The sequence below is a fragment of the Pan paniscus genome, chromosome 4 (assembly GCF_029289425.2).
Source record: "Pan paniscus chromosome 4, NHGRI_mPanPan1-v2.0_pri, whole genome shotgun sequence".
Taxonomy (NCBI): domain Eukaryota; kingdom Metazoa; phylum Chordata; class Mammalia; order Primates; family Hominidae; genus Pan; species Pan paniscus.
Genome location: NC_073253.2, coordinates 34,736,589 through 34,752,317, shown reverse-complemented (window position 1 = coordinate 34,752,317; position 15,729 = coordinate 34,736,589). Strand labels below are relative to the sequence as shown.

The following is a 15,729-nucleotide window of genomic DNA, read 5'->3' as shown; positions in this document are numbered from 1 at the left end:
CCTGGGTTCAAGTGATTCTTGTGCCTCAGCCTTCTGAGTATCTGGGATTACAGATTACAGGCGCGCACCACCAGGCCTGGCTAATTTTTTTTTCTTTTTTTGTTTGTTTGTTTGTTTCCGAGACAGAGTCTTGCTCTGTCACCCGGGCTGGAGTACAGTGGCGCAATCTTGACTCACTGCAACCTCCGCCTCCCGGGTTCAAGCAATTATCCTGCCTCAGCCTCCCAAGTAGCTTGGATTACAGGCACGTGCCACCACCTCCAGCTAATTTTTGTATTTTTACTAGAGATGGAGCTTTACCATGTTGGCCAGGCTGGTCTCGAACTCCTGACCTCATGAGGATCCACCAGCCTCAGCCTCCCAAAGTGCTGGGATTACAGGCGTGAGCCACCGTGCCCAGCATAATTTTTTGTATTTTTAGTAGAGACAGGGTTTCACTGTGTTGCCCAGGCTGGTCTGGAACTCCTGACCTCAAGTGATCCGCCTGCCTCGGCCTCCCAAAGTGCCGGGATTATAGGAATGAACCACCGAGTCCGGCCAAAAAACATTTTAAAAATGCTGTTAAATATCTTTTTCATGTTGGTTTGAGAATAGCAACAAAAGTTATTCTTTCTTAGTTTTCTATTTATTCAAAGTAGCATGTGGCACAATTGCTCTTGAAATTATGTTGAAATATCATTAGTATTTGAAAGATAAATAAAAATCAGTAACCAAAATGATATTTAAAATCTTTATTGATACCATTTTGTTTATGAACTAATCTATTTACATACCCTTCCAAATTGTATCCTTACAACTTGAAGTCAAGTACTTTTCTCGATATTAAACTTGCAGAAAGCATTTAAATACCTATAAATATCAGGTACAATTCTAAGTTCTGAATCAAAAAATATTTCTAGTGTAATTAATATTAATGTTGTTCAAGACATGAAATGGAAAAACCTCTAATTACTTTTTAAAATAAAAGCCACAAGTAATTAAATAATTACTATATACATTACAACTTGCTTATATCAAATTACCAAGAAAAGCATCATGCCAATTGTTAGGATCACCTCTACTCGGAAGGCAAAGAAAGTTTTACGTGACAATCATCAAATTAATACACTTAGGTTTTGTATAGTCTGATTTATCCTTTGTTGTTAAGCTGCTAGACAGAAATAAGGATTCTTTGTATAAACATCATACTTTGAAGTTATATAGATGATATAATTATTACTTTATAATATTTTATAATACTAATATGGTATTCATTAATTTTGTTGGAAGTTATTCACAGGTCCTAAAATACTAAATGATTGGAATGTCACACTAAGGAAGTTATCCTTAATATATAAATGTCTAATAACTACATATCAGAAATAAAAAGGCATTGTTTAATATTGCCAAATATTTAGTACATTTTGTGATTAAGTTTCTACTGCCTCTATTAATTTTAGCTAACCTAATCTAATCATCAGTTTTTCTTTTTAAAAGAAGGCAAGCGCTTAGTTTTTATCCATGATGAATTTTTTTTTTGGTTCTTTTCGAAAGACAAGAATAATTTGATATAAGTAAAGAGGAATGCTTTTTAACTTTTATATCATCTTGTCTTTGGAAACTTACGGATAAGCTTCCAAAACTAATAACAGGAATTAAAAGATATGGAGAAAGAATAATTCCTTAAAAGATATGGAGAAAGAATAATTCCGTAAGATAACTTTACAGGTAAGTCTGTTTAAAAACCAAAACAAAGCAAAGCAAAACACAGTGCACAAACAACAAGACCCGGCATAGATTACTCTGACTTGCCAGTTTGACACTAATTAAACTGACACCACGAATATTTTAGTTGCCCATTCTAACACAGTGTTTAACCTTTTAAATTTTTAATTAGAGTTTTATCTATCTTCAGTCAACATTTGTAAAGAATTAGTTCATTCTTTCTTTGTAGCTCGAGTTTTTTTATCTTAGAACATTTTATAGCTGTCAGTGTTTTATGGTTTGGAGATCATAAAAAATTTCAATCTCATTTATTAACATGAAATGTTAAAAAAATTATTGACTTGAAAACTGTTTCCTAATAAAATATTTAGCCAATCTGAAAATTTTAAAAAATTACCCCAACATACGTGGCCTTCTTTCTTTGCTGATTTTTTTTTTTTTTTTTTTGAGACGGAGTCTCGCTCTGTCGCCCAGGCTGGAGTGCAGTGGCGCGATCTCGGCTCACTGCAAGCTCCGCCTCCCGGGTTCACGCCATTCTCCTGCCTCAGCCTCCCGAGTAGCTGGGACTACAGGCGCCCGCTACCACGCCCGGCTAATTTTTTTGTATTTTTAGTAGAGACGGGGTTTCACCGTGTTAGCCAGGATGGTCTCGATCTCCTGACCTCGTGATCCGCCCGCCTCGGCCTCCCAAAGTGCTGGGATTACAGGCGTTGCTGATTTTTTTTTAATGACAAATTTGGACTACATGGAGATTGTTAAATATTAGAAGCATTGAGAAAAATAGCTTTCCTTTTGTTTGAGAGAATTCCCTTAACAGAAACTATGTATTATCTTTTATGCTCATGATGCCTAGTACAAATCACATTACATTTTAATCCATCTAGCCATTATGGACTAACCAATCACAAGATTTAAAAGAATGAACATTTAAGATTTCTTCTCTAGTTCTTTGTTTCTCTGATATAAACATTTGAAGAAAATGTGTTTTATACCCATCTCCTAGAAGTTTACTAATTGCTTAATTTGTTCAGTTTGCAATGATTGTCTCCTTAACAACATTTTCTTACTTTTGAATTCTTTAGGGAAAATCGGAACTGTTGGCATAAGCACTTTTTGACCACAAGAAAGAAGGCTGCAAATCTTGTTGTTGACATTGATATCTGAGATGGGAGGGTGAGAATTTACATTTAAGGGTGGGAGAAACCCTTGTCTGGTTTGGGTAACACTGTGATCTAAAGGGAAAGCTCCTGAACCTCGCCTTTCTAAAACTGCATGATTTCTCCTGCTCAGGAGACCTGGGGGGATATTCTCCAACAATTCTTTGGACTCTGACAATTGGGAAGGAGATGGTGAGAGGATCTTTTTCTTTCCTATAAGTGCTTTGCCGTCTTCTGAAGTTGGAGGGGTAAGGCCAGCTGAGAGCTGGGAATCAGAGCTGTAGTGATTTGCCCCCAAGTTTCTTTTTTGAACTATACTTCTTAAGGTGGAAGCAAATATTGTCTGGTTAGAATCTGGGTCCTGGTCAACAGGGACTTCAATGCATTGCTGATTTCCTTCTGAAAGATAAGATTGACAATTTATTTCATCATATGACATCTTCCTTGAGCTGGCCTGATCAAAGGCTCTTAGCAAATGTGCAGTGTCTTTTACATCAATGCTTTGGTGCCTAGTGATGAACCGCTTGGAAAGTGCCAGCCCATTGGTTTTATAGGATAATTCTTCCTCTGGTGTAATATCCTGGAGCTCCTCTTGCAATGAAGCCACTCTGTTCTGGTGCATTAATGATGGGGGACTCTTGACCCAGGGTGGAGCGTGGGGGAGCTTGGGCCCCTTAGGGGCCAATGCAGGTTTCCTCACAGGGGAACCTGGGTCCCAGGTATCATCATTGCTTCCAGCAAGCTCAAGATCTTTAAAGCCAAAAAGCGTCAGTTCCGTTTCAGAAGAATGTGAAAGTGGCGATGAGGCAGTTTTGATGTCTATTTCTGAAGGAGTGGTGCAGGTAGCTGGGGAATGACACCCATCTATATCCACAGGAGGCATATTGAAGTACTGTTTAGTAGTATGCTTCCCACAGGGCGACTTTGCTGTTGTGATGATGATGACCTCTTTCCCTTTTGCCTTGCAAGCACTAAGAAGAACTTTCAGGGTCTCTGTATCTTCTGAATTTATAGCATAAACAAGAGCTGAGTAACTAGAATGGTCTTGCAAGCTGAGGTCAGCCCCACTCTTGAGGAGCAAGGAAACAACTTCAGGGCCAGCTTTTTCTAAGCAAGCATGCATCAGAGCCGTTTTCCCAGATTTGTCCTGTATGTTGGGATCGGCATTGTTCTCTAACAGGTATTTCACCATTTTGGCTTTACTGACACTCTGGTGATCGACATGTTTGGTCTTACAAGCGATCATTAAAGGGGTTTCCCCACGGTCGTTGCTCTCATTAATGTAGGCACCGCCTTCTAGCAAAAGTCTTGTGAGGCGAAGCCGGCTGTGATGGACTGCTTTGATCAAGGAATTTCCTTCACTTGAAATTTCCATACCTTCATCCATCTTCGGAGGTTAGAAATCAACACCTGGTTATCAAAGATGGCAAAGACCAAAAGATTAGCCAGAATCAGCATCCCAACTTATATTCATTTTGTCAGAATTAATTTTGAAAATATGTAGGGGACATAAATGGGATCATGCTATTAATAAATGCAGAACAAAATAGTGAATTGCAAAATAAAGTAAATTTTTGAATAATAATGACCTTTAGGAAATTACAAATTAAAATTTATTTTCAAAATCTTCATTGAATATTTATAGCACCAACATAGTACTTTCCTAAGTCCCAAATTAATTAAAAAATAATTTACCTGTGAAAAATGAATTTTAAATTAATAATATTAAAAAGCAAATTTAGGACAAGTACAGTGGCTCACATCTGTAATCCCAGCACTTTGGGAGGTTGAAGCAGGAGGATTACTTGAGGCCAGGAATTTGAGACCAGCCTGGGCAATGTGTAGTGAGACTCCATCTCTACCAAAAATAAGTTTTAAAATTAGCTGGGCATGGTGGTGTGACCTGTAGTTCCAGCTACTCAGGAGACTGAGGCAGGAGGATCACTTGAGCCCAGGAGTTTGAGGTTACAGTGAGATATGATCATCCTACCTGCACTCAGCCTGGGTGATAGAGTGAGAACCTGTCTCTAAAAAAAATTAATTAAAATGTAAATTTTAAAAAGTAAACTTAAGCCAAAAAGCCAAAATTCTGTTGTCATTGCAACTGAATCAATTAAAATATTGGTAGCTTAATGTAAAAACTTTAGTATTACATTACTTAAACATGCTCTTCAATTAAGTAATGCAAGTGATATCTAGATTTTCAATTTGAGGGACATTTTTATGTTTCTTTTGAAGGACGAAATATTGTTTGGGCTACAACATGTTAAAATAACTGACGTAATATCTGAAATTCACACTGAGATTGGAATGGTGAGCATGTGATTACGCATTTCTCTTGATTCTATTATTTAAATCATATACTGACCATATAACGAGGTTAGCAAGAACTATAGGGTTAAATTTTGACAACAGTATATCTGCTCTGAAAAAGGAGTTTCATAGGCAAGAAACCTGAAACTTTCAAAGCCATCCAGACTTTGTAAACATTTTAATTTTTGTTATTGAAACTAAAAAATATTTATGTTTAATTTATTTAAATATTTTAGATTTAGATTCCTTCAACAGATAATCCCATTAGGTGGTAAGAATTATGTCTTCATCGAGATAATTCCATTAGGTGGTAAGAATTATGTCTTCATCGAGGACTAAGAAAATTTTTGTCTTTTAACAGTCCTTAGAGTTGGGAGGGGGAGAATCAGATGAATGTATATATAATGTTTACATCTGTTTCATTGATTCAGTAGTTTTTGGAAATTGAAAACTATTGTTTATTCTACCTATTTACTTTTAAAATTAAGATTATGGGAAATAGATTTCTATTTGATAATAGAATAGATAACAAATCTAATAACCAAAAGAAAGAAGAGATGAAGAGAGCAGAAAGAAAGGGAAGAAAAAAGAGAAAAGTAAGCATGCAGGCAGAAATTTCATTGTTAAACATCTACCAGCCCCTGACATGTGCTGGGCACTGAGCTACAAAGATACAAGCCCTATCTCTGAGGAGCTCACAGTCTTTTGGGAGAGATACTGTATAAGCAGCTGGTTACAGAGTCAGGAGAGCACAGAAGCTTTAACATCCTGGGGACCAAAAGGGGCTTCACAGAAGCCAACTATTTGAGTTGGGTCTTGAAGACTTTGTAAGAATCTGGCAGGCAGACAAAGGAGGAGGGAGAAATAGATAATACTCCTTTTGCAAAGACCTAGAGGCCTAAAATAGCGGTTATTTATAAGGAAACAGGCTTTATTTACTTGGTTACAACCAAACTTCAGGAAAATATTTTAGCAGATAGTTAGAGTTAGGGTTAATATGGCAGAACACACACATCTAATTTTGCTTCTTCCTGAAAATCCTTAAAACCAAAGAATTTTGTCAAAGACAAAATTAAAGACAGAGGGAAGAGGAGAAGATGGCAGCAACAATATTTTGGAAGCCAGAAAGCAGATGAGCCAGTAGTAACTGACTCAGCGTGTGTGTGTGTGTGTATGTGTGTGTGTGTGTGTGTGTGTGTGTGAAGAATACAGCTAAAATAAGGAGGAGTAGGTGAAAAGCTGTCAGATAAGCAGTTAGATTCCTAGGTCCTTGCTACTTGAGGTGTGATCCTACCCTGGCATCACCACCACCAGAAAACTCTGTTATATGCAGAATGTCAGCTCCACCCCAGAGCTACTGAATCAGAGCCTATATTTTAACAAGATCCCCAGGTGATTTGTATGCACATTAAAGTTTGAGAAGTGCTACCTTAGGTCACTCCTCCAACTCCACTAGGCAGTCACTAGGAGATAGAAGACTACCCCTCCCGCTCTCTGGGATGTCTAGAGGTTTATTCTCAGGAAATGATGAAACAGAGCATCTCTGGACTGGGAGACACCAGGCATGTTTGAGAACAAGAAAACAGGGGAATAAGTGATTGCTTACTGACCACGGCTGAAGGGTCCCACAGCCTGCTTCCCCAGCTTGGCTTCGAGGAGGCCGGCAGCCACACCCTCACCCCTCAGGGATAAATTGCTATAGTGTTCTCTCAAGAATCTGACATGCCACCCAGGTCGTACTTACATTTGGTGCCACTGCGCCCAGCCTGTTCACTCACTTTTTAACATTTAGTAGAGAACTTTTGAAATTGTCTAAACATTAAACTTGTCAGGGAAAAAAGGTGTCAGATACTTTATTCTCCAAATGTACCACACATGTTTAGGTTCTTTCTGTAATCAGTACCTGAAATGAGGCTGAATACGCAAGCCTCATTTGTGTGTTTAAGGCTTCTCATCAGCTTTTAATCCCAACCCTTTAACCGTGAGCAGCCACAACAAAAATTTAAAAACAAACAAAAATGCCTCTTAAAGATAGAGACTAGAACAAATTGAAAAAAGCAACTTGGAGGAAACATATTAATCAGAAAAATGAAAAGATGAAAAATTGAAAAAGATGAAAAATGAAAAGCTTTTGTCATACACTGGCAATATTGTCCTTTCTTTATTCATCTAATTTTGTACCTGCTACTAAGTTTTTTAAAAATAAATAATTATTTTACTTAGGAATCAAATATAAGGGGGAACCTGAAAAATTGTTTTAAAAGCAAAGGGAATGATTAATACAAACATCAAGAGACAGCTACTCCTTGGTAGAGATTAGGAGAACAATGCCGTTTGGGAGGGACAGAGAGAGGCCCGAAGGTTCAGGTGATGTTCTATTTCCCAGTCTGGGTGGTGCATTGGTGGGTGTCCATTCTATTCTTCTTCTTTAAACAGTATGCATTTCACGTACTCTTCTATATATCACTTTTATTTACTTATTGTAAAATAGAATGTGTGTGCAGAAAAGAGCATAGCATATATGTGAGATATACTTCATTATTAAAATTTACAAAGAGTCCTATTAGGTCTTCCTTTTAAAAGAGTCATTCAGTTCTCATGACATTATCTATGACATTTGTACCTTGACTTTCACTGGAGTTTCAACAACTAAGCTCCTGAAAGGCAGTATTCAAAAGGATATAGTGTTCATCTCCACTGCAGTATCATTCATGATGCAAAGCAAAGAACTACTCAATATATACATACATAAATACAATGAGAGTGAATGCTTTGATTTTATGTCCCCTGTGACATACTCTATAAAGGCTATCTTGGAGCCAGACATACCTGCAAGTCAGGAACTTAGGAATTTGGGATCAGTTGACAGCTTGGGTCCCAACTCAGAGGTCTATTCTGAATGCAAAGCATCTGAAAAGAGCTCACATGAGACAGTGATCACAAAAGGATCATTTTTAAAGCATTTTTCATATATAAATGGGCTTAATAGATCATAGAAATGTAGAGAAATGAGCTGGAATGTAATATCAAATATAGAAACTACTTAGTAATTGCAATTCAATTGCTATACAGTATCAGTCATTTAAAAAAATTATTTGACCAAAAGTAGCATTTGAGAAACAGATATTCAAATGAGAACAAGTTGCCAGATACCAGATTTCAATATTATACTCTCTTATAGTTTCTAGTGTTTAGGTCAATCTTGTTTTTAGTTTTTAAAGTCTTAGCAGAATCTTTAGGGGATGGTATTTTACTTAAAACATTTTTTAAAATATTTTATTTTATTTTTTGGCACAGGTTCTTGCTATATTGTCCAGGCTGGTCTTGATCTCCTGGCCTCAAACGATCCTCCCACCTCAGTCTCCCAAAGTGTTGGGGTTACAGGTGTGAGCCGCCATGCCCAGCCAAGACTTTCTACTTTTCAGCCATCCTCAAGTAAAGGCCTTTCTCCACAACACTAAACCTGAGCACTTACTGTCACAGCTTTTCTTTCACCAAGGTTGGTGTCAGGAGGTTCTGGGAGAAGAAGAGGAGCCGGTACTATGCTGGTGACAGCCGTGCCTAAGGAGGACAGTGGCCCCATCACAGTCTTGTGGAAAAAGAGGGTGCTGTGGGCTCCAGGGTCTCAGAGAAGTTGAGCAGTGGAACCAACTCGCTGCCTAATCCACCTGCAATGTGGACATAGGCAGACCTTCTCCTCTGAGGACTGGGGCAGTGTCCAGCAAAACCAACCCCATGAGGTTGACTCTTTCCTCATTATAAAGACTTTTAAAGCCACTTTGTTTGCTCACTTCTTTTTTTTTTTTTTTTTTTTTTTTTGAGATGGTGTTTCGCTGTTGTTGCCCAGGCTGGAGTGCAATGGCACAATCTCGGCTCACTGTAACCTGTGCCTCCTGGGTTCAAGTGATTCTCCTGCCTCAGCCTCCAGAGTAGCTGGGATTACAGGCGTGTGCCACCACACCCAGCTAATTTTGTATTTTTAGTAGAGATGGGGTTTCTTCATATTGGTCAGGCTGATCCCGAATTCCCAACCTCAGGTGATCTGCCTGCCTCAGCCTCCCAAAGTGCTGGGATTACAGGCGTGCGCCACTGCGCCCAGCCTGTTTGCTCACTTTTTAACATTTAGTAGAGAACTTTTGAAATTGCCTAAACATTAAACTTGTCAGAGAAAAAAGGTGTCAGATACTTTATTCTCCAAATGTACAATACATGTTCAGGTTCTTTCTGTAATCAGTGCCTGAATGGAAGAACCCCCTTCTCTTTAGCCCTTCATCCTTTTCCAGGGGTTCTTTTATCTTGCCTTCTCCATTTGTACATCAAAAACACTGATATTTATGTCTGACATATTTCCTTTTCATAGAATTGAACTCTACTTTTGACGAAGACCACTTCTCTTGCCTAGAACGTTCTTTCCTTGGAGCATCCTGATTGGACACTGAGTGCTGATAGCATACTAACATCCAGTCAATCCCTTTGTTATGTCTAGACTATAAGCAATCCCCAAATTCAGTTGTACCTTCGATACAGATAATAGTTCAACTGCAGAAAGTTCAGGCATCCGACAGGTGTCAATCGTGACTCTCACACTTACTGGCTATGTGCCCTGATCAAGTCTCTCAGCCTCTAGGAGTCTTGAGTTCCTCATGCGTGGAATGACAATCATAGAACATGCATTCCATGGGGATGTGGTAATGAAATCAGACACTGTCTAGAGAAAGACTTTCTTGTTTTGTCTTCACACTCACTGCATTCTTCTTTTTAAAATGTTTATCTCAGAATTAGCTTTTTGAAATGTTTATCATGTCTCCAATCCATAGCCTATTTAAAATAACAGATAAAATATTGGAAATGTTGTTTTAAGGATCTCATATTTCTAAGATGCTATGCTTCTTCTCATTTTGTAAACATCAGTGGAATCTAATAAGCAAAACATGGAAAGAGCATATCCTTTAAGTATACTTTCCTTACAATTTCCAAATACTATCATTTCAACATTATTACAAGATATTAATTATTAAACAGCTGGATAAACTGCTTTTCATTCAAATATTGCAGTGTCTTTAATATCACTTGCACCTCATCATGACATATTTACGATGCTCCTTTAGTTCCTCCCTCTATGCCCAAGATGCCACCAAAATTATAAGCATTGAGTTATTTTTAAAAAATATTTTAAATATGTATATTTTTAAGAACAAATAAAATTGGAGGAGAGATACCATTAGATGAGCAATTTCAAACAAGCTCTGGAAATGGGGGGATGGTGGAGTGGCAAATGGCCTTAGCATAGCAGAGGAGGCTGCAGGACATAGACCCAGGGTGGCTGCTTACCCACAGGACCTGTGACATTTAGGACTTAGAGGTCCCAAGTGCCATAGAAAATGGCAATGAGTATCAGGGCTTAGAGCAAGAAGATGATTGAAAGTCTGTGAACAGAACGACTGGACCCCTACATATTTTATCCCACCCCAAGTATCAGACAACCACTTTCCTAGGCAAGAAAACGAAGATTTATTTTCTAAATTGATCAGAAAGGCTCCAAACTTAGAGGCAGCTTGCTGAAAACAGGGATTCAGTGAGCATGTGCAGGCCAAACGTTGAAGTCCCCAGCTCCTTGCCCTGCTACAAGGGGACTGGGAGCCAGGAAAAGGAAGTAAGACACATTGCATCTTGGAAAGATGAGCCCTATTAAAAATATCTGTCGATACATGAAAGAAATTCAAACCATAACTGCATTCACCCTTCCAGACACCCACTCTAAATGGAAATAGAAAGTTACCTGAAAACATTATTCAAAATTTCACACTTCACTTTTGTCTCTTCTCTCCCTGGATAAGTTTTCTGTCAGCCAGCTGTCAGTTCCTACTGAAGGAAATCAAAGCTATTCAGAGTTACATAAACACCAATAATTTGTTACATGCATCTTTCCCATTTGGAGTCTAGTTTTTAAATTCCTTATTAAGAAATCCCCCAATGTTTCCTCAGTTAGTCATATCTCACTGATTATGAGTTTGTAAAGTGTCTGGAGATTCTATGCACAGCAACCCCGTGTGTGTCTGCCTGCAGGGCTGAGTCTGCCATGCAAGGACTGCTGGGGTTGGAAGGGCCTCGGCACTCACTTGGTGCAGATCAGGAGGCTGAGAAAGGAAAGGTGAGGGCACTCTCCCAAAGCCAATCATCTTACTCACCTGTTTGCCAGAGGTCAATTACATGTTTGTGTCCTTTATCTCAATATCACCTTGCTTCTTGGATGAGCTTCGCACGGAGTAGGACTCTGTTTTGAGGGCCTGATTTGTGTGTTATCTCACATGGCAGTGCTGCATGAGCTGAGGTGCTTGCAAAGCCATCTTGGAGACGATAGGCCAGGCCTTTCCTGTGGCTTTTTGTCCCCATGCCACCCCCAGTTTTCCTTTCATTAAGGCAGAAAAGTGGCCGGGCATGGTGGCTCATGCCTGTAATCCCAGCACTTTGGGAGGCCGAGGGGGAGCGGATCAACTGAGGTCAAGAGTTTGAGACCAGCCTGGCCAGCACGGTGAAACTCCATCTCTACTAAAAGTACAAAAATTAGCCGGGCATTGTGGCGGGTGCCTGTAATCCCAGCTACTCAGGAGGCTGAGGCAGGAGAATCACTTGAACTCGGGAGGCGGAGGTTGCAGTGAGCTGAGATTGCGCCACTGCACTCCAGCCCGGGTGACAAAAGCAAGACTCCGTCTCAAAAAAAAAAAAAAAAAAAAAAAAAAAGGAAAGGAAAGAAAGAAAAGTTATTTTCTTTTGAGCCTTTCACTCTACCTCCAAATAGGATCCACGCTTCCTCTCATAAAGTTCATCATGTGGCCATGGTGGGGAAGAACTTAACAAATGGGTTTGAACTCAAAATTCAGCCCGTCGCCCTTGCCCCAGTCCCTGCCTATGTGCTGCCCCAAAGGGGATTAGAGACTGCTCAGATGAGGCAGCAGGGTATGTATCAGGGACTTGGGCTCCGGCTCTCTCCAAGTTATCAACCTCTGGGAGGTCATTCTTCTGAGCCTTAGTTTCCTCACCCCTGAAATGGGGATAATATCTACTTTACAGTAGATGACTGTGAGGATTTTAAAAGATCCGAACACACTTGCTACTTAGGAATTCAATAAATGTCCATTTACAAACATGCATCACCAAATACAGGCACTGCATACAGGAATCCTCAGGACTGATGGGGTCTGACAATGGGATGCTAAGTTCCCTATACCAATGGGTTCTTCTTTTGTGGGCATAAGAAACACACTGGAGTGCCTGTTAAAAAGAAAATTCTAGGCTCCACTCCCACATATTCCATGGGAGGTGCTTCTAATGCACACTTGGAGAAAATCTGAGGCAAACTCTTCATTCCTCATTCCAGGCCACTTCCTGTTTGCTATGGACCCCTGCCTCAGATTCACACAGAGCTGTCTCCGTCATTACTTCCAAGTGGTGTGATGCTCGGCTCCCCTGCAGGAGTGAAAGGCAGAGATAGATGGCTGCCACAGCCTAGAGACGGGTCCAGGGAGCTCACAGGTCCCAGAGAAGAGGACAGCCTTGAATTAGTAGAATGGGCCAGGAGCTGGAGGTTTGCTGCCCTGCCTTTCCTAGACGGGTTTGAAAAAACCCAGAGCCCTAGTGGGCAGCCGAAGGCCAGGAGGGAGGCCAGCTACACTGGAATAAGGCAAGCCTGCCTGCCACAAGCAAATGTGTACCTCCTCCCACCCAAGGAAAGGGGCAGAGACAGAATAAAAGATGCATCTGAGGTCGTCCTGGAAAATGGAATGACTGGCCAGAAAAAGATTCTTCCCTGGTATTGACTTGCAAGAAATATTTAGAAACTGTCCAAGGAGACGCGTAGCTGGGAAGGTTTGCTGTGTTTCCCACACATACCCGCAAAGGGCTGCCGTGTTCTCCTAGTTACTTCGGCTGTCCCCCAGGCCTTTGGGGCATCTATGCCCCAACCTCTGTTACTGATTCACCTCCCCCCAAAACACACACACACACACACACACACACACACACACACACACACGAGAGAGAGAGAGAGAGAGAGAGAGAGAGAGAGAGAGAGAGGCCAACCTAGTCCTCCAAGTCTCAGGGAACCAAGATGATGGGATTTCCAAGCTGTTGAGGATGCTGGCAGCGTCTCCACGGTCCCCGCCGAACCCTGGAACCAGGCGCGTTTCCTCAGTTTTTCCTGAGAGCAGGAGGAAGCGAGCTCAAGGCGCTGTCGGAGAAGGGCAAAGGAAGGTGACTGGGGCGACAGCGCCAGGGCACCGATGGGGGCGGGGTGCGCGTTTCGTCGCCTCATCTCTGAGCCAGGGCAGGCAGCTGGCGGGCTAAGGCGATCACCATCCACGAAAACGGGTTCTGCCCACAGCCGCTGCGGAGCGGTCCCTGCGCCGCTCGTCCGCCGGCCGGACTCGGCCCTCCCTTGGGAAATGGTGCGTCTGAGGGGCGCAGCCACTGCCCCCATCCCGGAGCAGGCGCACCTCTGCACCCGGCTCTCTGCTAAGGGGGTCCGGTATCCTGGTGCCAAGGCTGTGCGCACCTGAGAAGGGCGGGAACCGGCTGCCCGCCCCTGTGTGGCTCCTGGAAGCAGGAGCTCCTGGAAGCTGCAAAGGGCTCCGCAGTCCCCAGCCCGCCCCCAGCGCCCAGCCGGCACCTCCTGCTGCCCAGCTGCCGAGGCACCTGCGGAGACGCGCCCAAGTCGGCCCCTCCGACCCGCGCGCTCTTGCGGCCCAGCGCGCGCCGCTCCCGCCGCTGCGCCGACCTTCGCCCATCAGGCCCCCGCCCCGCATCCTCCTCGACACCCCGCGGCCGGGCAGCCCTCGCCGGTTCCCGCCGCTCGGCGAGGCTGAGAAGGAGGCGGAACCCGCATCCCCGCGGAGTCCAAGCCCCAGCGGCCGCAAAACTGGAACCGAGAACCAGCGGGAACGGCAGGAGGCGCGAGGGTGAGCTCGCGTGGAGCGTGCCCCGGGGTGGCGGGGCAGAGTCTCTCGGGAGGCCCCTGCAGCCCGGCGGCCCTCGGCTGGCCCTGGGTCTCTCATCCTGCTCGGGGCACTGCAATGTCAGGGTGAGCGGGAGGTGCGGGCTTCAGGGGCTTGCGCGCACCGGGCAGGGAGCACTGAGGCCGTGCGGGCCGCTGGGTCCCACGCTGCGCCCTCGATGTCCTCCTCCCGGCAGCCGCCACTGCAAGCCAAAGTTTCCCAAGTGCAGCCGGCAGGGACGGCGCCTCACACTGACCTGGGACGCGCTGTCGAGTTGGCGGCGGCGCTTTCAAACCTCTCTCCCGCACTGCCCGACCCTCTGTGCGGCCCTAGGGCGCCGTCCGAGCTGAGCTGTGGTCTTCGGCTCCTCGGTGGCTCGAATCGCAGATCTCGGTAGATGCCGCCCAGTCTCCGCCCTGCTCGGCGGAAAGAGGCGGGCGACTGCCGCGAAGCGCTGGAGCTGGGACCCGGAGCGCGCACCTCGCCAGACCCCCGGGCAGCGCGGCGCTTCCGCTGGGGGTGACGCGTCGGCTCCAGGTTCTGCGCAGGTGAGGGCGGCAAGGCCACTCTGGACCCAGGGGGGCCAGCAGCTGCTGGAAGCTCCGCCTTCTGTCCCCGTAAGTCCCACCCCCGTCCCCCGCTTCGGCCACCGCGCTTCGGCCACGGCGACTTGGTCAACAACAGCGGCAGCAGGGTCTCCCCATTGAGGGAGGCACGCACCCCTACATCACGGGCTTTGGCTCCTCCAGTCCGTATCCCTCCCCTCAGCTCACATCACCCGCTGGTCCATGAGTCCGTCTGTCCCCACCGGTCCTTCCACCCCTCCGCATCCCTGTACCCACTTCAGGTAAAGCCAGAGCCACACTTCAGGTTGGGGTGTTAGTGGGAACAATCGTTCTTATTTATGTCTTTAGGAATTTATAAGGTTATTATGCTATTATTAAAACATGAATAAACATATTAACAAAATTTCAAAAAATACATTTCATATGTTAAACTCTACTGAGAGATGAAAAAGAAATGAAGCAGAAGCAACTTTTTTGTCGTTTTTAGTTTTGGGTTTTTTTGAGACGGAGTCTCATTCTGTCACCCAGGCTGGAGTGCAGTGATGTGATCTCGGCTCACTGCAACCTCTGCCTCCTGGGTTCAACCGATTCTCATGAGCCAGCCTCTGGAGTAGCAGGGATGACAGGTGTGCACCATCACGCCTGGCCAATTTTTGTATTTTTAGTAGAGATGGGGTTTCACCATGTTGCCCAGGCTGGTCTCGAACTCCTGACCTCAAGTGATCCACAGGAGTGAGCCACAACGCCAGGCCAGAAGCAAAGTTTTTAACTCTTCATTTATCTTGGAGGATCTGGTGGAGAAAGGCCATCACTATTTTTGTTATTCAGATAATGTCAATCAAAACTTGTTTATAGTTTTGAGTTCTCGGGAAAAGTAGATTTATCTCTGGTCAGGCTTCCTTTATTAAAGAAAAGATCCCTCTGAAATGAGGACCTAAAGCGTCCTCATTTCGTAAACATATGCAAAGCAAGTGCACAGGGTGCTTTACCCCAAAGTTA

General features: G+C 43.5%; 1 protein-coding gene across 8 annotated transcripts; it reads right to left on the bottom strand.

The window, feature by feature from the left end:
- Window positions 1–716: 716 nt before the first annotated feature.
- Window positions 717–13,891, bottom strand: ANKRD34B (ankyrin repeat domain 34B). 8 transcript variants are annotated; one of them, XM_055112253.2, is made up of 5 exons: window positions 13,726–13,891; window positions 13,254–13,401; window positions 10,954–11,039; window positions 8,004–8,084; window positions 717–4,271 (listed from the first exon to the last, which is right to left on the bottom strand). In XM_055112253.2, exon 5 carries the CDS (start codon window positions 4,246–4,248, stop codon window positions 2,704–2,706), a length of 1,545 nt encoding a protein of 514 aa, XP_054968228.1. In that variant the 5' UTR covers window positions 4,249–4,271; window positions 8,004–8,084; window positions 10,954–11,039; window positions 13,254–13,401; window positions 13,726–13,891; the 3' UTR covers window positions 717–2,703. The 8 variants fall into 8 exon arrangements, with proteins under 8 accessions (XP_054968228.1, XP_054968226.1, XP_054968224.1 ...); XM_055112251.2 differs by lacking the exon at window positions 13,726–13,891 and adding an exon at window positions 8,650–9,992 and having other exon boundaries at window positions 8,004–8,094; window positions 13,254–13,392; XM_055112249.2 differs by lacking the exon at window positions 13,726–13,891 and adding an exon at window positions 8,650–9,992 and having other exon boundaries at window positions 13,254–13,392.
- Between the last annotated feature and the right edge of the window lie 1,838 nt (window positions 13,892–15,729).

Coding starts and splice junctions, on each gene's coding strand:
- ANKRD34B (XM_055112253.2), bottom strand. CDS start 4,248: ATGGATGAAGGTATGGAAATTTCAAGTGAAGGAAATTCCTTGATCAAA.